Source organism: Scardinius erythrophthalmus (genome assembly GCF_964197995.2).
Source record: "Scardinius erythrophthalmus genome assembly, chromosome: 2".
NCBI lineage: Eukaryota > Metazoa > Chordata > Actinopteri > Cypriniformes > Leuciscidae > Scardinius > Scardinius erythrophthalmus.
In genome coordinates, this window is record NC_138222.1 from 54962823 (window position 1) to 54990377 (window position 27555).

At 37.9% G+C, this 27555-nt stretch overlaps 1 protein-coding gene across 4 annotated transcripts in view; it reads right to left on the reverse strand.

Annotated features, from left to right (window-relative positions):
- Positions 1 to 27555, reverse strand: part of dock11 (dedicator of cytokinesis 11) — a 113937-nt gene that overhangs the window by 21850 nt on the left and 64532 nt on the right. For all 4 annotated transcript variants that reach the window (XM_081359414.1, XM_081359412.1, XM_081359413.1 and 1 more), the window contains 16 exons: positions 21170 to 21351; positions 16745 to 16858; positions 16076 to 16136; positions 15909 to 15997; positions 14718 to 14832; positions 13317 to 13383; positions 10535 to 10582; positions 10157 to 10299; positions 9172 to 9287; positions 8906 to 9043; positions 8432 to 8614; positions 5202 to 5315; positions 3654 to 3869; positions 1856 to 1913; positions 465 to 571; positions 186 to 308 (listed from right to left, as the gene is read on the reverse strand). In XM_081359414.1, the coding sequence (XP_081215540.1) occupies positions 186 to 308; positions 465 to 571; positions 1856 to 1913; positions 3654 to 3869; positions 5202 to 5315; positions 8432 to 8614; positions 8906 to 9043; positions 9172 to 9287; positions 10157 to 10299; positions 10535 to 10582; positions 13317 to 13383; positions 14718 to 14832; positions 15909 to 15997; positions 16076 to 16136; positions 16745 to 16858; positions 21170 to 21351 (1874 nt within the window). The remainder of the gene's footprint in view (positions 1 to 185; positions 309 to 464; positions 572 to 1855; positions 1914 to 3653; positions 3870 to 5201; positions 5316 to 8431; positions 8615 to 8905; positions 9044 to 9171; positions 9288 to 10156; positions 10300 to 10534; positions 10583 to 13316; positions 13384 to 14717; positions 14833 to 15908; positions 15998 to 16075; positions 16137 to 16744; positions 16859 to 21169; positions 21352 to 27555) is intronic.

Sequence of the window (27555 nt, forward strand, 5' to 3'; positions counted from 1 at the left end):
TTCTAAGAGTTAAGTTACTGAGTCATGAGTTTCTGTCAAATAAAAAACCACAGGTGCCACAAAGTCTTCTACCCACAGTGCTGTGAAAGACTATTCAGAGAAAATGAAAGAGTTGGGAAACTGGTAGGCTAACATTTCTTTAATCTGAATTGCATCAGTGCATCCTGTTTTTTTTTTTTTCTTACCTCAAACTCATGCCGTTTCTCGTAAATAGGAATGATGAGTCTCGCAATGTGTGTTATGAGTTCAAACCTCTCAGCTTTCCATAGACCCTCAACACACACCTCCAACTGCTCAACCAGAACATCCTGTCACAGAAGTACAACTGAAGTTTCACATATGCAACTTGTTCAAACATATTCTTGACAGTCTTTTATGGGGTTAAAAAGCACTATGATGCTAGCATGATCTGTCTGTTTTTTTGTTTGTTTTTTGCATTATAAAACTCCCCCAGCGTTGTGTACCTCAGTGTAGTACACATCTTGCATTCCTACATCTTCTTTCATTGCTCCTTCTTCATCAATGTTCTGGGTGATTCTCTTAAAAGCTGCCAGTCCACTCGGGAACAGCTCTAAAACAATAAGATATATGTGTCACTATACTGAGAAAAGATTAGCAAAAACTCTTTATATATACAGTTACAACTAGTGCTGTCAAATCGCATCTACCATAAAAGTTTGTAAATATATATACACTGCTCAGCCAAAAAAACTGTTTGGAATTAAATATGCAAATGCTTAAAGTCCCCCTGTAGTCACTAATTGTATCCCTTAAAACTCATCTTTGATCACCTAAATGACATATTTAAGTGTTTTTTTTTTCCTATGAAAAAAAAAAATTCTTCATGCCTTAAAATAGCTGGGATGTAACTCTTGCTTCATTTAGTATACGTGGTATAATGCAATATAATACAATGATCCAATCATAGACTTTTAAAGTCCCCTGTGGTGAAAATCAAGTTTTTAATGTTTATATGTCTATGTGGTGTTTTTAATATGCTCTAAGACAAACCATGTTTGAATTCATGTCAACACTATTGCTGAGTATTTTTTCATTTTCATTTCTTAAACAACCATGTAGACATGACGACATTGACAACATGACGACAATGGCAAGATTCATCAGGCTCAAATTGTGAAAGAATGGTTGGGAGGAAGCATGAAGAATCAGTATATCAGCATGAAGAAAGTGCACAAATACAGTTTTAGGATTACAAAATAACTGCATCACTGCTGCCAACACATGACTTCTGAGAAACATACAGCAGTCTTTTCAACAATGCCATTTTTATATCTGGGTTCTAGACATGCAAATTTGTGGGACCTGCGACATGTTTTTAGTTTTGCATTGGCACAAAACTCTGAATTGCTAGCAGTTAATGATACATGTACTATTAAAAAAAAAAAACTCACAAAACTTACTACATGCTGTAATATTATGTTTAAAATATAAAAAGAAGAGAAAAAAAAAACAGCTATCCATAATAGCTCCACTATTCATGATGCATTGTTTGAGACTTTGCATTGCCATTTGCATCGTGCACCACACATTTGGTCTAAGATAGTAGAGTGTTTGTCCAAGCAGGAGCCTTATTTGCATGGGGAAAATAAGGGAAATCACATGAGTCACAGTTTATTGTTTTCGTGTTGTTCATTTATAATTGAAAAATTAGGTTGGATTGAAAAAAACATTGTAAAATGAGGTCAGACATGCATTTTTATTTTAATTCAGCAATCAGTGTAAACTAAAGTTACGCCTGTTTTTTCTAGGACACGGTAATATATGGAAGAATGAATATGATCCAAACATGAACATGCACCCTTTGTTGAAAGTAAAGAAACCTTTGCAAACTTACTTTTCCTGTGCAAATACTCTGCCACCAATGCAGCAACATGAACATTACACATAGCAGCCTGTGAAAATACAAGAGCGGAGAGATATCAGAGAAAATAAGGTTCACAGAACTAAGAAAACAAATCTCATCCATAATGAACAGAATTTAAGCTCATCAATCTGTAGGTTTCCATCCCCCTAATTTTATTTTTATCAAAAAAAAAAAAGTGCACATATTGTAAAGGATTTTTGATTCGATAAGAAGACATGCACATAAACTACAATGGAAACACATTTACCTAATAAATCCCTTGATGCACAACAAAAGACTTTGCCCCAACAGTGGATGTGATTGGATGACTGGACTAACCAGTGGACTAACAGCATCTCAAATGTTGGTTTGATAATTCTGAAATCTCTGAGTCAAAGTCTGTCATCAGAATGATTTGGTTTAATTCCCTCCCTGAAGCGTCTCACATGATTGTTCACAAACACCAGCATCCGAACACAAGATTAACATGACAGCGTTTATTGTGTTTCATCCGTGCGCTCTGAGACGCAAGTCATTTATGATGGAGGAAAAAAGAACCACAGTTTCTTCCCCGATTGCAGCAACTTCCATTTTTATTACAGATATTTTGCGCCAATTCTCTCAGGAAGTGACGATTGAGTTCTCTTGAACACATGGGATGGAAACGCTGCTTTATTCGCAAATGTTTTATGCGATATTCCAATTTTGGATGGAAACATAGCTAACGTCAACTGATTTTACTATACCATCCAGAAAGCAATAAATTGTGTTCAGTACAATATTAGGTCTATAAAGCACGTATTCTATGTCGTAAATATATATATTGAAGAACATATACGTTGCATTTATATGTTTTAGGCCATCTACTGCAGAAGGCACTACTGTTTCATTATCTTTTCCATTCTTGGGTGCATTCCATGTATGTGACCAAAATAGAAAAATAAGAGACTATGGCCAGGAAGTGACCTTTAATACAGTCCAGTTCCTGTTTTTCATTTCGTGGGAGATATATTTATCTGAAGAATCAAACACTCCTGCTGACCTAAACATACCAGAAGAGTACATGATAGATTAAGCAGATTTGTTAAATAATTCATGACACAAGTAAACAGCACTGAAAGTCTCGTGAAGTAAACAGCACTGAAAGTCTCGTGAAGTATTGTTAAAAAACTGAGGCTTGATCGGTGTTCAGACAGGCCAAGGGAATGACAGGTGCTATTACAGGTGCTCATGATTGTTCAAAGGTTAATCTGAACGTTATACCACCGGGAGGTGGTTTCCAGAGGATGGCCCGTCATTAATTACTGGCATTAAATATAACTGATCTGTAGTTTTTGCTTAAAGAATTTCCCACACAAGGGTTCCAACACAAAAATGGGGAAAGGAGAAATACTTCGAAAATGATACAAGCTTCTTTATCTGTTTATTTATTCTTTATCTCTACTCTCACTGTCCAGCTATATTGGGTGCAGACAGTTTTGGTCGGCAATACACAGTTTTGGTGAACTGATGTAAATGTATTGCTTATCAAATTAAACAATGAATGGAACAATGGATGACATTATTTTAAACATCTGAAAAACAAATATTGTGTGCTTTTCCTCAGAAATGTTCATTGTCAAGCAGGCGTGGGTGTGGTTAAGGGTGCGGTGAGGTTAAAAATGGGCTTAATGACAACATCATTGACATTTCATGCTAATTTCATCCATGTACAACGTGTTGAAGCCAAAACAAGTTCAACACGTACAAAGAATCTTTCCAATGCACCTGTACCAACAAAACAACTTACCTCAGAAAAGTCCCCGTTCTTACTGTGTGCCCGTGCCATGCTGTCAAGCCAGGTCCGCCTGAGCTCTGGAGTGCTGGCGTACGATCGGGCGAGACTGTACTGCAGGTCAAGCAGCATTTCCGGGTCTTTTTCGTGCTCACGCATCTGAGCGGTGGCCATTAAAACCGTACGAATTCTCATCGTCAGACCCTTCACTTCAGATGGAAACGTTGTGGTCTGGGGAGACATATAGATTTCATGTTATAAAAACAGAAGCAAGAATACTTGCAGTTTTGGTCAACTGATTATTACTGTAGGTGTTTTGGCATGTTCACAAGTCATATGACTCACAGCTTTCACAAGAATGCCATGCAGACTGTATCGCATGCTTTTAATAAAGCTGAATGTGGTATGCAGGGCGCGAATGGAGCGAGGCCTGTGGCACATAACCTGCGTGCCACATCGGCCTCGCTGCATTCCCACAGCTCTCGGCTTCGCCCTGCATACCGCATACAGCTTTGTTAAAAGCATGCGCCACACCAGTCTCGAGTCTCACGGAGGAGCTCTGAAAGGATAAAAGGAGGAGTGATGACACTGCAAGATGAGAGAGGACCATGCCTGGACTTTATGCTGTTGCGTTTAATTATGTTTATATGCAGCAGTTTTCCGTGTTGGGCTGCTGCTTTAATTTTTTTTTTTTAAAGGTTTACGTTGAACGCTTGCTGGTTCCAGCCTCCTTCCCTGAACTATGAACACGGTTACACTGAAAACGTCTCTCAAAAACACATTTTCTCTTTCACTGCATTTTAGTGTTTTTGCTATTATTTTGAAAACATTATCTCGGTCTTCACAGAATGTGATTTCTGCGATTTAGTACACAATTCGAAGCGGAATTATCACAACCAAGCAAACCTCGCTGTCATTAAAACGTATAATTTCAGAGAAAAAGTTTTACAAAAGCAGATGATATGTCTATTTACTGCTTAAATTAATTAAACTTTTTCCCCCGGTTTGACAGACGAGGCTTAGCCACAGACTAAAATGCATGTTTGAGCAGGTTTAACTGAAAACAAATTATTTTAAAATATGTCTCAAAATACACACTAGTAATGTTTTTTTACATTCTAATCCTGGCTTAATCTGCTTAATCTAATCCTGGCCTAATCCTGGCTTAATCTAAGCCCTGTTTGTGAAACCAGGCCTTTATCTTCTGGAATAATTAATGGAATTTGTTTGATTAACTCAATTTTTGCATTTAAATGTGTGTAAATTTACAGTATTCTCTTTACTTCATCGTTTTGATCACACAAGTAAAAGAGGGAGTACTGTACGTACAGTCTGTCAGTATGCAGGCGGCATGCACATTTATGTTGTTTATTTTTTATGTATACAGATAAAGATTGCAAGATTTATACATCAGGCCCCTGATCTCTAGACTAGAGATGCTTTGATTTCAGACAGTGGCTTTCAAAAAGTGGTGAAGCACATGTAAGCGGCCCCTAAATAGAAATTATTTATGAGGTAGTTTGACAAGTGACTGCAGATTCCAGCTAGCAAACTCTACTGCACCTTCATGACTTTATCGCTGTTGGCAAAGTTGTTGATGATGGACAGTGAATCCTGGAAACGTGAGCTGCCGGTTAACGCCACATCAGCGATAAGCTGGCTCACAGCGATGATGATCTAATGGTCAGAAAGGAAACAGACAAAATATCAATGTATATATATGAAATATATTAGGTATTCACAGAGTGAAAGTGTAAAAAAAATATGCAGTTTTAAAAATAGGTCTAAAGCATTGTAAATTCATTGTGAATGCAAAATATACTAACAAATGAGAACCTGTTTTCATTTATAATGAGGATACAATTGAAATGTATAGAATAAATCAAAAAAGTTATTGCTTTGCATTGAGTATAAATGGTGCAGATTCCTTAAGACGTGAGAAAGTGCAATTGAGCCGAAGAAAACATCAAGTGAATGTGGTTTGACCTGTCTCACTGGAACCATGAGGCTTTATTACGCTATTATGATTACATCGTGGGCTTAAAGGATTAGTTCACTTCAGAATTCAAATTTCCTGATAATTTACTCACCCCCACGTCATCCAAGATATTCATGTCTGAAAAGAAAAGAAGGTTTTTGAGGAAAACATTCCAGGATTTTTCTCCATATAGTGGACTTCAATGGGTTGAAGGTCCAAATTGCAGTTTCAATGCAGTTCAAAGGGCTCTACACAATCCCAGACGAGGAATAAGGGTCTTATCTAGCCAAACCATCAGTATGTGTATATATATATATATATATATATATATATATATATATATATATATATATCCTTTTTAACCACAAATGCTCGTCTTGCACTAGCACTGCGATACGCCACACATTACGTAATCACGTTGAAATGTCACGTGTGTTCTGGGTAGGGCGAAAAACTTCAAAATCGTGCGACATCTTTGTTTCACCTTTTTTTTTGTAAATGGCTTGTAAACACAAGGTTGGTACTTACGCCTTACATGTGACCTTTCAACGTGATTACGTAATGCATGGCGTATCGCAGTGCTAGTGCAAGACGAGCATTTGTGGTTAAAAAGTAAATAAATGTTTGTTTGTTTTTTGAAAATGACCAATCGTTTGGCTAGATAAGACCCTTATTCCTCGTCTGGGATCATGCCCTTTGAACTGCATTGAAACTGCACTTTGGACCTTCAACCTGTTGGACCCCATTGAAGTCCACTATATGGAGAAAAATCCTGGAATGTTTTCCTCAAAAACCTTAATTTCTTTTCGACTGAAGAAAGAAAGACATGAATATCTTGGATGATGTGGGGGTGAGTAAATTATCAGAAAATTTGAATTCTGAAGTGAACTAATCCTTTAAGCTCCTTGTTATGCTTTTGATAAGAGCGCATTACAAGACCGTGAGATACTCAAGTCATTTTAGGTACACAAAAATGTTTCATGACATATCATACCTAGGCTTGTGACACATCAGATGGAGAATTTTTTAAATTTCAAATCAACACACACACACACACACACACACACACACACACACACACACACACACACACACACACACACACACACACACACACACACACACACACACACACACACACACACACACACACACACACACACACACACACACACACACACACACACGTTGGGTTTCCATGTTTTATGTGGACTTGTAAGCTAGCAAGTAAGCTTGCCTACTCTTCTGCTACACTCTCAGAAGTATGTACTTTTTCTTCACAAGGGTATACAAATTAATTTTAATGTTAATATAAAAGACTATAAAAAATAAATGTGTGAAAAACGTACAATGATAAATAAATATAAATAAACAAATTTACAGATAAGTATATATATATATATATATATATATATATATATGAAGAGTTCAGATGCAAAAACCTCTAAATGCCATCTGAAATTTTCTTCTAGAATGATCATTTTTATCAAGCTCGTATATATAAGTTCAATAATTTCACTTAAATGGCAATTAATAGGTAATTTCCATTGCCATTTAAGTGAAATAACTGAACTTATATATACGAGCTTGATAAAAATTATCATTCTAGAAGAAAATTTCAGATGGCACTTTTGCATCTGAACTCTTCATATGTACTGTATCATATATGGATATAAAGTGAAGTACAGTACACTTATGTCAGAGACAATCACCTTGAAGCAGCCTAGAGTTAAATGGACCAATTACATGCATTAAAAAAATTGTTTCACTTAAAATGTGGGTAAAGCTTTTGTAGCAAAAACAGTTAATAAGTTAAGATCTAACAATCGCCCTTTGAAGTGTCTTACTCAAGGACCCAGTGGTGCAAGCTCATGATTCACCCCTTCAAACGGTGCTCATTTACCGCAAAGTATTGAGTAAGAGTTGACCTTTAACAGACAAGGAAACAATGAAATGAAAATATATGCTGACATACAGTAAAAATGGGATTTGTAACATCCAAAATGAACAAAGATAAGAATTAGTCCAGTCATTTTATGAAAAGGGTTTAACAAATTGCAACAGAAGCAAACTCAACTGATTTTGTATCCTCAATATGTCCTGAGTAAGGAAAAAAAAAAGTCCCAAAGAATCCCATTAGGGGAAAGTTTCGAAAAAGACCCAAATATAGCCTATTCATACTTTTTCTTACGTGAATAGGGTAAAAAAATTTAACCTTTAGATATCACCATGGAAATTACTGAGTTGATTACTTACATCAAGACAAACAAACAGTTTTTTGAAATTGTTTGTTAACATGGACAAACGGTGCATAATCTAATTACGTATGTGCTAATTTGCATAAATACCACAACAGACCTAAACGTTGGGTATAGCCAGGTGAAAATGTCTTGTTGAATCTTGTTGACATATAACAGTAAAATACTTAATATGTTAAGGTCTGAATGGAACCCATTTAGGATCCCCTTGAGCATTAATACATAGAGGCAGGAAGAAGTACTTTAGAAACCAGCCTTTATTAATTTTTAAGAGATGGGGTTTGGGGCTGGGTCCGTGGGACTGTTTCTAATTCCTACATTTTTTACCCTATTCACGTAAGAAAAAGAATGAATAGGCTATATTTGGGTCTTTTTCGAAACTTTCCCCTAATTCTTCTGGGCTTTTTTTCCCTTACTCAGGACATATTGAGGATACAAAATCAGTTGAGTTTGCTTCTGTTGTAATTTGTTCAAGGTTGACCCCCATTTTGGCTTAAAATGACTGGACTAAATGGTGCGAATTGTCATGAGATTTGCCTGAAATTGTCATTATATACCTGTAAGTGCATGCGCAGGAAGCTTTTCCTCTTGGTGTAATCAAAATTGTTCCTCATGAGCAGGTAAAGAAGTGCAGACGCCTCCCCACGTAGGACACTTAATTTAGACATACAGCACTTCAGGACTTCGTAACACAGCGAACCGCACAGCGTTACACGGCCCTTGAAAAGGGGAACCTGGAACTAAATATATATAATAGAGACACAAACACATCAATGTTCAAGTAGGCAAAATCTGGAACATCTTGAAAACATCTCATGGTGTTGCATTTAAAGATTGTGGTCATTCATTAAAACTTCATTCAAGATTATTCAAAGGCACCAAACCTGCATGCTAAAATCGTAAAAAATTCATTAAAAAAAGCTGCATCTTTTGTGTTATACAGATAAAACAACAGCACTTGGGTTTGGCACGTCATGAGGATGAGTAAATAATCGTTTTCTGAGTAAACTAAAGAAATATATTGATCTCACCTTGATGATAAAGGCTCGCAAAGAGGCAAAGATGTGTTTGATTGCTGCTTCTGATTGTCCGACTTTCAGTAAAGTGAGGTACGTGTCAAAGACCTTCGTCATCAGAGCATTGTGACCTTCATTGTCCAGAAGCTGATTCTGTCGGAGTCCAGTAATCACATTATCAGTTTATGGAAGAATCAAATTATTTAGAACTGACCCTTTAGCTTCATTACGAACTCTAAAAGACAGATCTAAGTTAAAAAAAAAAACACCCTGGTGATTACCTTGAAGCTCTGAGTGAAGAGTGAGAGGACGTCCAGCACGGTAAGGCAGGCTTCTGTCGACATATTCCCCTCAAGCAAAGACTGGTGGTTGGTCTCTGTTTCTGTGGGACCTCCAGCTGAAATAAAAGACTCCACAATTACACATTCATCTTAAGATGCAAAATGAAAACAACTGGCTTCACTTACAGTACATGATTTATAAAAAAATTCTGTGGTTTTCTTGCTTATTTTGTACTCATAAGACTAGATTCAAGAAAAGAAAGAAATATGAATTACGTGTCCCTAAAGGGACATGGTGATGGAAAAAATATGAGATGGGAGGGAAAAAATGAGAAACGAGGTGATGTGCAATGTATATTATGAGAAAATTAAAGTGTTTTTGTATGCATGTAAACCTATTGTAGGAGACCTCTAAAACTAAACGAGGAACCTTTAAAATAGCATAATGGGGCCAAAACATTTGCAACATTGATAATAAGAAATTATTTTTGAGCAGCAAATCAGCATATAAGAATCATTTCTGAAGGATCATGTAACACTGAAGACTAAAATAGAGAAGTTATTTTAAATTGTAATAATATTCCACAATATTATGGTTTCAACTTTTTTTGATCAAACAAACTGGTGAGCTTATAAGCCTTTATTCAAAAACACTGAAAAATTACTGACCCCAAACTTTAGTGTACATCAGGCATTAATCAAAATCAAAATGGCATGATAGACAACAGAGACTTGGAATTTTAAAGTAAAGCTTCATGGTTAATTAAGCTATTACATTACATAATATTATATTATGTTAAATTAGATAAAGTTGTCAAGTTTTATCATGTCTATTGCATTACAGTATGTTTTATTTTGTCACGTTATATTGCAGAATATAGCATAACAGAGCATTGTAGGAGCAGGAAAGCCTGAAAATCCTATATCATAATGAAGTGTTTCACAGACTGAAGGTTGTAAACAACAGGAGTAGACAGATGTTTACCCATGTTCAGGGTTAATGAGGTGTCCATAGTGCTGAACTGCTGCAGCTTTGCTTGCATGAAGCTTCCTCGACCACGCAGAACCGGCATTGTCTGGGACTTTCTGTCAGACGAGAAGAGTTTCGACACCCAGGGTTCCTGACTCCTAAACAACACACACAAACAAAGATGTATTGTTCGCAACAGTGCTAATCTTGATGCCACTGCTTTTTTTGAAAACACAGGACCCATTCAATGAAATGTAAAGATTTGGCTTTGATGACACGATAGCAGGCAACACAATATCACAGTTGTGGTTCATGTAAATATGGGTGATATGAATGTGGTTAACTCTTAAATTGGAAACATGTTTTTTGTTGTTGAGTCCTGATCAAGCATACCGGCTAATGCTTCTCTTTCCAACATAGCGGAACTGGACTATGCAGATCCTACAATCAGAGAAGACAGAAAATTAGTCTATTATGTGATAGAAAGCCATATAAACACAAAGAGACAAGGTAACATATTTGAGGGTCATGATTTACTTTCTGGCAACAGACCTCCATATTCTCAAACAATTTTTAAGGCCAGAAACCCAGAACAAGAACAGTCTGCAAGTATGAAGCTGCTTCCAGCTACACTTTCCAAATAGTGTCAGAGCACAATTCACCAAGCAACACAATTCTCAGTAGCTATTTTTCCATCCACCTATTTTTATGAGCATTTTGGTATATTAGGGTAGGCTTGCTAACGTCAGATCTCTTCTCATTGAGACATGGTCTGGAAACCATATGTTCATTTTCTCGTATTTGAGGCGTGGTTTACGAATGCCCAGAGCCGTTTATTGGGCGCTACAAATGTCTATCAAATGCGCCTGTACGTAGATCATAGCCAATCGTTTCAATTATACCAGATGACATATGTAGAGCGACAGAAATTCGACGAGGAAGAAGACGAAATAAACTTGCGTTCTAAACTACTTAGAACACTATCTAAGGCTGCATCGAAAAGCCTCTTCCGCCTTAATAATACCAGTTACAGCGCGAAATAAAAATGAATGAGCATCTGAACGCGTGTTAAAAGATAGATTACAACTTATCGAAATCCGTATCAAGTCACATGTAATCGCTCAATCAGTGTTTCAACTGTGGAAATACGTCAGTAAAACAGCTTGTAAACAATGTCATGTAACGTCACATTTACCTCAGAAAAAACATATCCAGCGACCATAAACTCGTTAGTCAGCTAGAAAAATTTACTTTTCAAAATTAACATTTTATATTACATTTTCCTTATAATTTTTAATGTTCTTCAATATTTAATACATGTTTGAATAAATCTGGCAAGTTTTTATGACCCACCATTTAAATGTTTATATTTCATATAACTTTATTATAATAAAATAATTAAGTGTAATTTAAGTGTTTGTATACAAATCAGTTAATTTTTACCTTCAATATTAGGCCTCGTTTACACTGCAGGTCTTGATGCCCAATTCTGATTTGTTGCCTATATCCGATTTTTTTGACTGTCTGTTAACACGTTCTTTAAATTGTGACCCATATCCGATTCATGTGTTTACACTTGCCATAGGCTACTATCTGAAACATATCGCGCATGCTTAAAGGGTTAAATTCTCTTGCACAAACAGACGAACACAAAATATGTTTCATGCTCTGCAATATGCAAAGTTGCCAAACACCACTTTTGAATAAGAAACTATGTCTATAAAACTCGTTAAAACTCCACGAATCACAAGCGTGTCGGTGAGAACACTCGTTAAAACAACATACACACCCGGACTTGACTGCACATCACATATTTGACATTATTGATACTGCTTTCATTCGTAATGCAACGGACCGATCTACGGCACATAAATTAAGGGCTGTTCACTGTTATGCAATAAAGAGCCTGCACAGCGACAAGAAATAGAAATTAACACAAAAAAACTGCCTAGAGCCTGTACTTACACAACACTGGAGTTGCGCTCAGGAGTAGAGCAGCTGTGAACTTTTTTTTTTTTTTTTTTTGAGCGGCTGCGGACAAATACTTTCTATGCACACACAATATTACATCACAATCTGCGCGTATGTTTTAAAAATATAATTGAACATGTAAATAGTCCTAGCACTTTTTAAATTTAAATAGCCCACTTAAAGCGTTTATTACAAATAAATTAATTGCTTGAAATGAATTAATGTAAATGAACAAAAATTTTCATTAAATTTACAATCATGTGAAAACAGTTCCCGTGCCCCTCTCCACATTCCTCTCATGTGATGACAATGTTTCGTCGGGCCATCCGTCCCTTTGCAGATGTGCGTCGGGGTTTCATTCGTCATTAAAACGCGGAGACGTTGCCTAATGCCTCAGAAAATCCGATCTGCCTGTTTACATGACAGTCGCATTGGCACATATCCGATTTATTTCAACATATGAATGAGGCCTGAAACCGATCTGGAAATATCCGAATGCATGCGTTTTTTTCCTGTTTACACTGTCAAAGAACACATCCGATCTGTGTCACATGTGAGCAAAAAATCGGAATTGGGTCACATTTCACTGGCAGTGTAAACAGGGCCTTATAGTAGGCTAATGAAGCCTATAGGCTACAACTGACTCCCATAGTTTACAGCATTAGTTAAAAGATTAGTTTTCCTTGAGAAAATTTGCAATGTATTGTACCTGATATCCAAAATAATCAATATTGAATCGAATCGAATCGGAATTGAAATCAAATCAAATTGTGAAATTTGTGTCAATACCCAGCCCAATGGTATAGCGCATAAAAATGGGCGTGTCATTGAGAAACATGGCGGAATACCACAATACTGAAAGGTATTTAGCAGTGAAATATTAAGCAGCACACATGATTTCTGATGGATCATGTGACACTGAAGACTGGAGTAATGATGCCGAAAATTCAGCTTTGATAAATTACATTTTAAAAAATATGAAAATAGAAAAACTTAATTTTAAATTGTAATAGTATGTCACAATTTTACTGTGTTTTTGATCAAATAAATGAAGCCTGGTTGAACATAAGAGACTTCTTTAAAAAAAATCGTACCAACTTATCTTGTATGATTTACCATCTGATTGTGCCACACAAGATTGAGATACACATGAATGACAAGATCAACAAGGACAACGCCTTCTGGGAAAGTTGGTGTCACTCACTCGAGCAGACTGAGGAAGTTCATGATGTCTTGTGGATTGACTTTCGCCCAGTAGGCCATCAGAGTGTCTAAAGGAAGACATTAAGAGAAACAAAAGCATTAATGCAACATAGCTCAACTCTTCTTCCTATGAAGACATGTGCCTGTACACGGTAATACGATACATCATGATAATGAACATGCATATAAATGTAATTTATATAGATCAGTGACTACAAAATGCCCAGGATATTGTTTAAAAATGAATTGATTCTTTATTTACACTTGACATTAAGGCTCCATTCGTTAGCATCAGTTAATTCATTAGTTAACATAAACAGACAATGAAAAATACTTCTAAAGCCTTTATTAATCTCAGTTAATTTTAACATTTAAAAACACATTATTAAAATCATACATCTTGTAACTGTATTATTTAATGGACCTGAGCTAACATGAACTAACAGTTGTATTTTTGTAACTAATGTTAACAAAGAATAGTAACTTCTGTAACAAATGTAGCTATTTAACGTCAGTTAATGCATTACCAAAGTTAACTAATGAGAACTTATTGTAAAGTAATACCTATTGTTCTTTTTGCACTTTAATCTGTTTGAAACTTTATACATTTTTGTGTATTGCTTTATTGTATTTAAATGTTCAGTTCTTTTTGTTATAAGAAAAAAAGTTATTAAACCTGTTATAGAGACAATACTTTTTTAACTTATTGATGAAAGCTTCAGCAATTAAACATTTGATACCATCACATGCCTTCTTCCTATTACAGTGACATTCCCAAGAGTTTCAGGAAACAGATTCAATGGAAATCGATGTGTTTTTTCCCGTTAAATCACAATTCCAGGATTTTTATGAGCATGGAAACCCTGGATCTTAGACCAGGCACCAACTTGTTTAAATCAGTTTCTCAATCCTCCTCCAGCATTTCATCCTTAGGTGCCTCCCTTATCGGACACTCCCAAATTAGATCAAGCATAACTCTACAAATGAGCCAACAAGTAGCGTGGGAGTCATCCGAACTGTGTCGGACTGGAAGAACCCAAGAGCAGGACTGATACACCCTGGATTAAGCGGTATTTGCACCCACGAAGCTCCAACGGATACTCAACAGATTTCCATACAATTTAAACACCTGTCATTTAAAGATCAACAACAGCTGCCGCCCACAGCTCAAGTGTTACATTTGAGCACAACAGCAGTCTCCCCCGTTGAAGTCAAGTGAAATTAACTTGTATGACGCTTTTAGTTTTTTTAAACACAATCCCCCAGTTTCACAGACAAGGCTTGTCCCAGACTAAAATGCATGTTTGAGCTGTTTTGAGAATATAATCTTGACTATAATGGTGGTGTTTTATGATGATAACAAAAAGGCTGGATGATATGATGATAACAAAAGTGTGCTTACCATCCGACAAGGTTCTTACAATGTTTAGGTAACACAGAAGCAGCCCTCTGATCTCATACTGTCCCAAACGTCCAGCGGCGGGTACAGTGCTCATAGTGGAGCCGCGCCTGTTTAACTGAGCAGAAGGGGGGAAATATTAAAAATGATGCTTGATAAGGGTCATGTAAATAAAGTAACCTGTAGTGCTGGGGTAACATGTTACGCATATTTTTTTCATGTAATGAGTAATGCATTACTTGTTATATTTATACCATGATAACCACATTAATTTTATATTAACAAAGTCCTTTTCACACAGTGGGAAAAATGGGTATATTTAAGAGATATATACATGGTGACAGTAAGAGTATGTGTGATTTATGTTCAATAAAGCATTATTTGCTGTGCGTGCCGTCATCAGTAAAAACAGAATTTGAACATCGTTCTCTCAAAGTTTGCAAGTGCGGCCACCATACAATTAGCTGTTGTCATGACCAGTGTCATGTGTCCAGTTTTCTGTTGATGGTACATGAGAAATACAATATAATATATGTTGTTTAAGTAAATCATTATATATATTATGCAGTATGCACTACCGTTCAGAAGTTTAGGGTCGATACGATTTTTTAAATGTTTTTTAAATAATTTTCTTATGCTCACCAAGGCTGCATTTATTTGATTAAAAATACAGTAAAACATATATATATATTGTGAAATATTACTATAATTGTTTTCCATTAGAATATATTTTAAAATGAAATTTATTCCTTTGATGCAAAGCGGAATTTTCAGCATCATTACTCCAGTCTTCAGTGTCACATGATCCTTCAGAAATCATACTAATATGCTGATTTGCTGCCCGAGAAACATTTCTTATTATTATCAATTTTGAAATCGACTTAAGATTTTTTGTGGATTATGTAATACAGTTTTTTTCCCAGATTTATTTGATAAATAGAAAGTTCAAAAGAAAATAGAAATCTTTTGTAATATAATAAATATCTTTACCGTCAATTTCATACATTCTTGTTGAGTAAAAGTATTTCTTTCTTTCTCTATCTTTTGAACAGTAGTGTATATGTAAAAAGTAAGGAAACCTTAACCTACTGTGTTTCCATAAAAAGTATCAAATCTAACCTAATTTGTGAGTTTGACTCTTAAAATTAACATTCCCCAACACTGGACATGTAGTGAAATCTGCTTCTGTTTCACCTCATTGATGTCTGGAGTGCCAGGATCTCCATACATAGAGCCTCTGGACTCGCCTTTCCTGCTGTGTCCATTCTGGGAGACCACACCGGCTGTGAAACACACAAATGCACACTGTGTGTTTGTCTGTTTACTTGTAACTTCTGCTGCCAAAAGACTTTGATACTTACTAGGTTCCTTATCAACGATAGTGCTGCTTCTGCGGCTGTCCACTGACAAATCATCCCGGTACTAAAGGAGCATGGGAAAACAGGAAGTGCTTATCCAACTCTGGATCAAAAACTTGCAAGGTTAACATTTACACTAGGACATGGAATTTAAATGTAGCACACGCATGTCTCGAATTATACAACAGTGTAAAAGTAAACCCAATCGGTAAATACTGAAGCAACGCACACAGACACACAATCAACACACATTGCCGCCAAGAAAAACAGCTAAAACAAAGGAAAATAACTGGTCCATCTGTGAACTCGAAGACAGCACATATATTTTATTTCATTGAATCAGATTATACTTCGAACTCTGTAAAGCTATAAATAACAATATGCAAAATATCCATTTCGAAAGTATCATCGAAAGATATTTGAGAGTCGAATGAAAGTTGTAGGTGGAAGTTGTTTCTTTATGTTTCTGTTAAGATTACAAAGAAATATCAACTAAAGCATGTTAATATTTTTCAAATACCGCTGATTTTATCTTCTTGGACTGACATTTGTGAACAGTTTCAATCCATTAAGCAATGCAATTTTTTTCCATAAATATTTCATATTGATTGCAGAGAACAGATGAAGACTGAGTCATTGTTGATCCCAGATAAGCGAGAAATGGGCGTTTACCAGGAGGCTGAGGCCATTTCTGCAGAGTTGCCTTGGGCTGTTCATCTGGCTCATGTTCTGGTAGAGCAGCTCAAACAATGGCAGGTACAGCAGACAGATGCGGGCCTGTTGGTTCTGTCATGAGGTCAATGGTAAATTAATGATTATAACACATAGTAGCAGAAACAATGGAAGGCATTTTAAGTCACTTGCCAATAATGTTACTATGAGTGTGCCCTGCAGCTTTCAAAAGAACAACATCTACTTTTCAAAAGCTTCCATGATTTTAATAATGCAGGAACAATTTATTTTGACAATAATATGGCTACATTACACAATAATCAAAAAATGCGAGTTCAAAGCTGACAATTCTCTAAAGAGTTTAGCATGGTAATGGATATGACAGTGATCATGTATTTGGTTTTGGCGGAATAGATCTGCTACTCTGCTGCTGCTGTTGATTATTGCTGCTGCTGCTTTAATTGGTGATATTACTGCTGCTGTTGATTATTGCTGCTGCTGTTAGTTATTGCTGCTGGTGCAGTTATTGCTGATTTCGCTGCTGCTGTTGGTTATTGCTGCTAGTGCAGTGCTGATTTCGCTGCTGCTGTTATTGCTGCCGCTGATATTGCTGCTGCTGTTGATTATTACTGCTGCTGCTTTTATTGCTGCTGCTGCTGCTGATATTTTCGACAGACGCACGTCGGTAAATTAGGGAATGAACTTGCGCACCCGGGTGCAGATCAGCGAAAAGAGGAGGCGTGTTTCTGTGCAAACGTTCCCTGGTGCTATTTTGCAGTTCCAGAAAATAATTCACGTTTTCAGTGGCGCGTTCCAGTGGCCAGTTGCATAAACTGTTAAGACTAGTCTTACAAATTAGTCATCCAATTTTATTCTTTAAGACTGTTAATAACTTTTTAAAGTCAGTAACATAAAAACGTAGATTGGTCTAATTTTACACCGAACAGTAAGACTGATTACCCCTAACTAACTTCTAGTTGATCATACTAGTTCTTAAGACACAGTCTTAACATAATGGCTATGTTTATGCAACTGGCCCCAGATGCTACGTCGGTCTCCTCGGCTGTGAACCGCTCCTGGCGCGCGCCTGGCAAATCCGCCGTTATAATAGCAATCTGCCATAGAACAAGCGTGCCTGCTCTTAAAGGGAATGTGAGATGACGCTCTGATTGGTTTATTGCACTTTACGCCCAAACCACACCTATGAGTAATGTAGCAACTTCAGACCAACCCATTTTAGATTTGTGTCAGGCTCAAGAGTCATTTATCCCGCCGGTATAATAGCAACAGTGCCCGAGATCCACCCACAAAGTTACTTGCGGTTCGCGTTTGATACATGCGTTTCAGATCGTTAAACGCACAGTATGTCATTTTTTTTGCCGCTAGGGGTCGCTAACCTCTTACAATAACAAAGGCGTAGTTTGATGATGCAACATTTGCTAAGAATTATGGATCTTGTCGTCAACGTCAAGCTGACCGATCTAATAACGTTTATGGATGACTGAATACATCGATGCTTTTATCATGACTGTGATATGAAGCAGTTCGGGATTGCTGAGAGACAGCTATCAGCTCCACACGCGACGCGAGTCCCGCGGATATAAAAGGAATATGGACATTTCATTCTACCGAACTACACGCGAGTGTAGAATTACAACTCACAGGTCAGTTTATTAGACAAATTAAACTTGTGAGGTAACGCAGCGCTGTTTCACTTGGTCTAACATTACACTAGCACACTAAACTGCATTTGAATGTGTTGAAATTTATGTGTTAGTTTGTCTGTATGAGACTAGCAGTGAGGTAGATCAACATTAGAATAACATACAGATCATATTATAACATTTTATCATTGTTGAACAATAAAACATTGATTAGTTTTATGTAAATGTGCTCACCTGTTTAAAAAAAGTACATGTAGGAGCGGTCGAAGTCTCGGACGTGGAGCTCTCGTTTATATACTGTCTACGGGAGCTCTAGGCATCTCGAAAACACCGCGCTGATATTGATTCTCGTTTTAGTTCTCCTTTTTCATCCAAAGTCTGCTTGCCATGGTCCGTAATGTTTGAACGAAACAACAACAGCGTGCAAATAGACATTGCGAACTACATTGTCCACGTCTGTCGCCTTGGTTACTATCAGAGGGCTCTGGTTCATAGCTCTGGTTACCATGGCAGTACGAGCGGAAACCAGGGACAACGCGGATATGACGCCATTGACTGCGACAAAACGGAAATAAAGAAACGTGCCGTGTCTTCAAATTAAATTAAAATTTCTCCTGGTTTGAAAGTTGTTGGAAACAGTCGGGATAATGTAAGTACACAAATAAAAAAAATATATAACATAGATATAGTGATTTTTGCTATTTTTAAAGCAAAAAAGTTACATATTGTGCCTTAAATAGGGCCCTCAGTATGGTCATTGATAAATGGTGTGTTTTTTTTGGGAGAGGGTGGGGGGTGGCTGGGTTGCTTACTGGACCAAAAGTAAAAAGAATCCAAGTCTCTTTCAGTGTTATTATAGTTAACTAAAACTCAAACAATTATGAATCATTAAAAACATTTCCGTAAAATTGAAATAAATCTGGAATAAAACAAAACAGAGGAAAAGCTTTAAATAGAAATGCTAACTTGCATCTTACTAAAATAAGTATAAGTTTAACTAAAATGAAATAAAATAAACTAAAGCTAAATAGAAATAATAATAATTATAATAATAACAACATTTTTATATAAAATGTAACTAACAAAATGTACTAAAGACTAAGATTAAACTTCTAGGAAATATTCCTGGAATGATCCGTCCCATATGTTTTTCAAAAGTGAAAGTCATTCTTGTCATTTTTGTGAGTAAGTCTAGGCATGTTTTCAAATCTAAAAATCAGCTAAAAGCCACACCATATTAGCTTCTGATGTTCACTGTGTTCTGGAAATTGCCTCATGATTACATGATGTTCTGGCACCAGTAGCATTACAATGTAAAAAAGAAAAGAAAATGTGTTGTTCAGAGCAAACAGATCATGGTGACTTCTCAAGAAATGCGATTGCAGCAGCAGCTCAAGAGCCGTGTCTGTGGCAACGATCTGGAACTTTAATCTGGATGCACCAAGTCTGGCATTTGCATAACAGACAGATGTCTGACTGAGGAGAATGAACAATGTGCAGCAGTTACTTGCTATGGTGACAATTGCATGGATATAACTCGAGGATTTCTTTGTATTAATGTAGGTCACCCATCTTGATAAAAGATAAAATGCAAATGTCACACATTTGAATAACATCGACCTGCTTATTCATTGTGGTCATCTCAAATACCTTCCTGTGCATGACTTCCTGTAAGTGATATCCTGTACAGGAATGCTTAACTACACTTACTGTACAGTAGCAACCAAAAGTGATGTCCCAAAGGAATATTTGTTTTAATTGACCTTACAATTTCGAGTAAACCATTAAAATACGCCGAAAATGTTTTATCTTTTTATATATATATATATATATTTTTAAATATGAAGGAAGAACAAAACTAAACTTGGTTAAGGTATTTACCAGACAAAATTTTCTGGGGGGAAAAAGGCAAACTACAAAAACAGGTTTTATTTTACTATGCAAAAAAAAAAAAAAAAAAAAAAACACACATACTGTATATACATAATCAGTATACATACACAATTGACTCCAAGCACAACAACGCAATATGCTTACAAAGTTTTCAATCACATAATAATATTTTAATAAAGGGTGAAAATGTCAATTTTCCATCACCTTTGGCCAGTGCTGTATTTGTGGTGTTTATTATTTATTAATAAATTAATATAAATTAATTTACTTTGTAAATTCTAAGCTGAATTAAATTGAATATTAAATTTATAAAAGCGTGATATCGTTCTGTTTATTAAGTGCGGGCTGCAGTTTTGTTGTCTGGAGCTTTAAATGCTCGAGCTCGGAAAACAGGATGGATTCTGATTGGCTGAATGGTTTCATCGTTCATCAGTTGGAAAAAAAAAATTCTGAGAGTGATTCCAATGACATTGTTTATCTGCGCCATTAACGTTGTGGTCTGCTATTCTTTTATATTTAGAATGATTTTTAGAACTATATCTTTATCGTTATCGTCCTTGGCGTGAACGGGCCTTTAGTAAACAACCTGATAGAGACTGCCAATGCCAGTGAGTCTGAAACTAGACCAAGACTGCAGGGGAACAATCGCACTCGGACTGCAGCAAACATGCCCAGTGTGAAAACCCCCTAACATTAACGTTATTAAACAGTTATGTAAAGTTGCATATGCAAAACAGCAATCCTCCTTCTAGGGTCAAATAAATGACACTTTTCAATTCAGCAGCAGCAGGGACATGGCAAACAGGAAGTGGGTTAAGTGATTTACTACTTGTAAAATGATACATGTTTGTATGCTTGCATAACTTACCTTGAAAGCATTGTATCTGTCATCTATGGCGTGTTTGATCATGAGGTTCTTGAGTGTGGCCACAGCCAGCTGTCTGATCTCTGGGCATCCCTGGAGTCCATCGGCCACCTCTCGCAGAAGCAGACCCACCAGGAAATGGTTCTTACAGTAGTCCTCAGTCAGGCTGTACTCCAAACTCTGATCTGAAACATGTCCTTTGAGGGTCAGTACTGTTCTCTACTGGTAATATTTAATTTGACATTTATCATGATTTTTTTTTGCAATCTGTGTGGCCTTTTAGCAGAAAGTATCAAGCAACACTTTTATTTCATGCATCTTAAAGACGCAAAATTTTAAAGATGCTTGTGTACAAATGGTACTTAACATACAGGTGTAACAGGTAACTCCTGTGTTAAGTCACTGACGTTTGTGATAGTGAAAAGGCATCCAAACGAAAAGACCGTGTCTATAGTTTAATGATTACAAGTGTTTTCTGAAAGCTGACTTCACTGCATTCCAGACATCACACAATAACAGAGAAAGAAACCAAAGAGTGACAGAAAAAGCTTGTGTTTCATTCAACTGCGTTTCTTTGTTAGAAAACCAGTCATGCAATTCCAAATATATGCAAATAACCTCTAACAATGGTGACAAGATTTTCTCCCAGAGCTCATAGTCAGGTCCCAAAATAGATAAATAGCCCTGGATAAGATGCAGTAGGCATTTTTGAGGAAAAGTACTTCAAGTGTTGTTTCTATGTGATTTTTAGGTGCTGAATCCATTTCTGCCGTATAACAAGTTGTAAACATCAGTGTTTTGGCATAAACAATAAAAACAAAATGGCTGCCAAAAAAAAAAGTTTTAATGCATTTATTGCACATTAGAACTAAAACTATGCATTCTCAGAATATTTAAACATGTAAACAATGAAAAAACAACATTAACATGAAAGGGATAGTTTTTAATGGCTGCTGGAATTATGCCAAGGAACACTGGGAAGCATATATCAGTGGAAATATGCAATTATGCCCAGCCCGAAGGGGGGGACTTGGAATACACATGACCCCAGGGGGCTGCATATTGAGAATCACTGGGGTGTCCAGCTGCAGGTGGAATATTTCAAACCCAGGGGTGGCAAGGTAGCTTGCCGAGGGAAAGACACATGCTCAGAGAGGCTTACAGTGGACTACACACGTGGGGGTCGCCCAGAGGCCGTGTTAGGTGTCGCCCAGCCTGCAGATCTACATATGTTTGTTAGCGAGGCGCCATGCGCTAGAGCCCAAGAGGATGCCACACTCCGGGTGGAGCAGGCCGTCACATCAAGGGGGCATGGTCGACCTTGCTGCTGGTAAGCCAAAGCAATGGCGTCCACTATCCAGTGAGACAACCTTTGCTTGGAGAGAGCCTTTCCCTTCAGCTTCCCACCATGACAGACAAAGAGCTGGTCTGAAGTCCTGAAACAATGCATCCTGTCTACGTAAGTATGGAGGGTGCGTACTGGACAGAGCAGTGCCAAGGCTGGGTCTGCGTCCTCCAAGGGCAGCGCTTGCAGGTTCACCACCTGGTCTCGAAAGGGTGTGGTGGGAACCTTGGGCACATATCCAGGCCGGGGTCTCAGGATCACGTAAGAGTTAGCCGGTCCAAATTCCAGGCACGCTTCGTCACCCGAAAATGCCTGCAGGTCCCCTACCCTCTTGATGGAGGCCAATGCAACCAGGAGCACTGTCTTCATTGACAGGAACTTAAGCTCCACTGATTGCAAAGGCTCAAAGGGAGCACTCTGCAGAGCAGTTAAAACCACAGAGAGGTCCCAAGAGGGAACGAGAGGAGGGCGAGGAGGATTCAGTCTCCTCGCTCCTCTCAGGAAACTGATGTTCAGGTCGTGCTTTCCAATGCACTTACCATCAACTGCATCATGATGTGTGGCAATGGCGGCACCATACACTTTCAGGGTGGAGGGAGACAACTTTCGCTCCAACCCTTCTTGCAAGAAGGAAAGCACGACACTGATTGGGCCTTTCGTGGGTTCTTTAAGTTTAGAAGAACACCAGTTGACAAAGAGGTTCCACTTCAACGCATAGGCATGTCTCGTGGACGATGCTCTAGTCTAGCGGAAGTGATGGTAGCCACCACCGCTGGTGGTAGGGTACTCAAACCTGCCTCGTCCCGTCCAGGAACCACACATGGAGGTTTCAAAGATCGGGACGAGGGTGCCATAGGGTGCCCCGTCCCTGAGAAAGCAGGTTCTTTCTCAGAGGAATTGGCCAGGGAGGTGCTGTCGCGAAGAGTACTGGTTCTTGGAACCAGGTGCGGTTGAGCCAATACGGGGCAACCTAAATTACCTGCTCCTCGTCCTCCCTGATCTTGCGCAAAGTCTACGTAAGAAGGCTCACTGGGGGCAAAACGCATACTTGCAGAGGCCCCGCGGCCAGCTGTGCGACAGTGCATCCGTGCCGAGCGTGCCCTTGGTCAGAGAATAAAACAGGTCGCAGTGGCAAGAGTCGTGGGAGGCAAACAGATCTACCTGTGCGTCCCCGAACTGATCCCAAATCAGATGAACCGACTGGGGATGGAGTCCCCATTCTCCAGCGAGAGGCCGAAACTGAGACATATCAGCTGCACGGTTCAGGTCTCCCGGGATATAAATGGCTCGAAGCGACCTCAGATGCTTCTGACTCAATATGAGGAGGTGGCAGGCGAGTTGCGACATACGGCGGGAGCGCAGACCACCTTGTCGGTTGATGTACGCTACTGTGGCGGTATTGTCTGATCGGACTAATACGTGCTGACCCCTGAGCAACGCACAGAAGCGGTGCAGGGTGAGACGTACAGCCAGCAACTCGAGGCTATTGACATGCCAAAGGCGCTGGGGTCTTGTCCAGGAGCCTGCGGCAGCATGTCCATTGCACATGGCGTCCTAGCCCATTATGGAGGCATCTGTTGATACAACAACATGCCAGGAAACTCATTCTATGGGCACTCCAGCCCATAGAAAACTGAGGTTCGTCCACGGGGTGAAGGCCATATGCCCCAGGAGCCTCTGAAATTGTTTCAGTGGAACCGCACTCTTGCCCTCGAACTGACGAAGGCAAATTAGCAGTGACTGCGCGCGCACGCTCATAAGCTGCACGCACATGGCGACCGAGTCGATTTCCATACTGAGAAAAGAGATCCTCTGCACGGAGCAGAGTTTGCTCTTCTCCCAGTTGACCCGAAGGCCCAGACAAGCTAGGTGTCGCAGCACTAGGTCCCTGTGTTCACAAACCTTGTCTCGAGAGTGAGCTAGGATCAGCCAGTCGTCGAGAGAAACAAGGGCTACCTCGACAACCTTCGTGAAGACGCGAAGAGACAGGGCTAGCCCGAAAGGGAGAACCGCGCACTGGTATGCCTGCCCCTCGAATTATATATATATATATATACTGGTATGCCTCATTTGCATATGTAAACATGACATTTCAGAAAACTTGTAATACAAAAAATGTCTGTCTCTATGTAAGTGAAAAACTGGAAAGGTTTTATGGTGATATCTATAACTTAAAATTTTTACCCTATCCACCTGTAGTGTTTTGGCTGTGAATAATGCACCTATTGTTTCAATGACAATTACAAGAAAATGGGACCCTTATTTCAATGTTATACGGTGGATCCTTATTCAGGAGACATTGAACTTTCTAAAAATGTGGTATAACAACTTTTCCTCAAAAATGCCTACAGGGTTACACAATCTTGAAGATTCGGACCTGACTATCAAGGAAGTTCATGTTTTCCTCATCTTCATGTTGCTTCAGTCATGCATGCAGTTACACAAATTCAGTGTTACACAAAAGGAAAATGTTTAAATAATCTTTACACGTTGTAAAGCGTATCAGTGAACAAACAGTTCAGTCAGCTAGTTCTTTGACTAAATGAATAAGAGTTCAGTTCCCTCAGTTTTAGCGGTTCTCTAGGCATTCAAAAGTTTGGGGTCAGTACGGTTTTTTTTTTTTTAAGAAATAATTTTACTCTGCACTGACGCATTAAATTGATCAAACATTACATTAAAGACATTTATAATGTTACAAAATAATTCTACTTCAAACAAATGCTGTTCTTTTGAATGTTAAATTCATCAAAGAATAGGATCACGTGACACTGAGGACTGGATTAATGATGCTGAAAATTCAGCTTTGCATCACAGAAATAAATTACATTTTAAAATAAATTCAAATATTGTAGAAAACAGTTATTGTAAATTGTAATAATATTTCACAATTTTCACTGCATTTTTGATCAAATACACGCAGTCTTGGTGAGCAAAAACATGAAAAAACTCTTAATGACCTCAAACTTTTGAACTGTATCGTATGCCATTTGTACTATGTCTACAGCAATTTAAAGGCACAGTATGTAAGTTTCGCTGCTAGAGGTCGCTTATTCAAAACAGTAACTGAAGTCAAAGCTTGATGGCGCCGTGAATGAGTGTGGAATCATGGGAATTCTCATCTTCACCTCCACAGCCTATGGAAAGCAATCTGACAGGACTTAGGCAGAAATCATGTTCATAGATGAACTAATGCATTAAAGTTTATTAACGTTACTGTGGTATGAAGCAGGGCGAGAGCCTGGGACATTATACGTTGCTGTTTTTATTATGCTTATATGCTGCAGTCGGCCACTGCCATTGTTGTTTATGTTTATTTTACAATAACAAGTTACGTTTAACATCCGCTTCCTTGACATTATTTTATTTAATTCTAATGAAACAGCCGCAAGTGCTGAATTACCGCTTATAAAGGTCACTTTATCTGACAAATTAAAATTATGCGGTAACGCAGCTGTTTTATTTGGTCAAAACAATCATACTAAAAATACATTTGAGTGTGTTGAAAGTTATTTTAACGTTACTCTTTGCGTTCGTTATGAGACACTTGTACATTTTAAACTGCATGGTGGAGAAAATTCTGTATTACTGTTACTACAAATAAAGCTCTTTCTGATTATGCTATGTTAGCCACTAGGGATGCATGATTTGGGGAAAATGTCATATTGCGATTATTGAGGTCAATATTGCGATTGCGATATAATAAACAAATGGTTCCATACAATAGGTGTAATTGTGATTGTCAAAACATTTGGTAACTAAACAGAATCTTACACAGTTTTCACGATCTCAATTCAATTCTTGGGATTTGATTTCAATCTTGGTTCAATATTGACTCTTTGGATAAATATTAGGTAGGCTACAGTAGATAGCCTACATGTTATTTTTTCTCAAGAAAAAATATATCTCACATAATGCTGTAAACATACAGAGAGCCCTGTCAGCTGGTATTTATTAAAGGTTAAAAATTAACAAATTTAATTAAATATAATTTGGTTTTCATTATAATAGCAATTATGACACAAGTAAAAATATAATACAAATGTAATATAGTGCACATATTTAGCAAAATACTCATCTCTATAGCTATTTTTTCTAGTCAACTAACACGTTGGTCATTAAATGGCTTTCCTGAGGTAAATGTAACGTACTGTGACATAATTGTTCACCTGCAGTTTTATTGACCTCTTTCCGTGGTTGAAAAACACTGATTGATCGATATTATGTATGAGGCATTAATACCTTTCAGTAAGTTGAACTGTATCTTTAAATAAAAAGTAACAGATGATCGATTTACTTGAACTGAGGCGCTTCAGCGATCGGTCACGTCACATTTACAAGCACCAAAACGGTATTTATTGTCTGAATTTCGTAATAAAATGGACAGAACCTGAGAGGTGAGAATTTTTTTCATATCATAAGTAACCTGCTCTGTCTAGTCTGTCGGTGTCAGTGTCCTCTTTGCTCCGTTTTTTTTTCTCTGCGTGAGAAAATGGATGTGTGGCGCGAGAGCGTGTGAAAAGTGTAAATTGCGTGATTCTCACGCTGAATGCGTAGAGTTGACAGCCCTGCTTTTAGAAGGGGGATAAATCCTTTATTTTACTGTCTATGGATAAATCGACGCCAGCGTTCCTCCTTCCGCCATGCTTCTTCTCCATGTGAGGATTCATTACATTAGACTAGAGTGCGCACTGCGCCGCATGCACACAGTGCTTCTACATGTGGGGATTGTTTACATCAGAGTGCGCACGTGTTTCGCGCATACGCAGTGTTTAAGCGGTTGATGGAAAATAAGCTTATGCGCGTTCTATAAATATAAATTCTGATCTATTATTTTTCACAGTATTTTGAAGTGCCCGCGATAACAATATCGTGCATATTCATTACCGCGATTTATCGCATTACCGAATACCGGCACATTTCTAGCTACAGTAGATACATGTTAATTACATGGATGTATTAAGACCAGACCAGATTGAGCCATATTTCCTCAAAACTGCTGATCCTATCTCCTCCATTTTTAATCTTAGTCTATACAGTGGTTCTA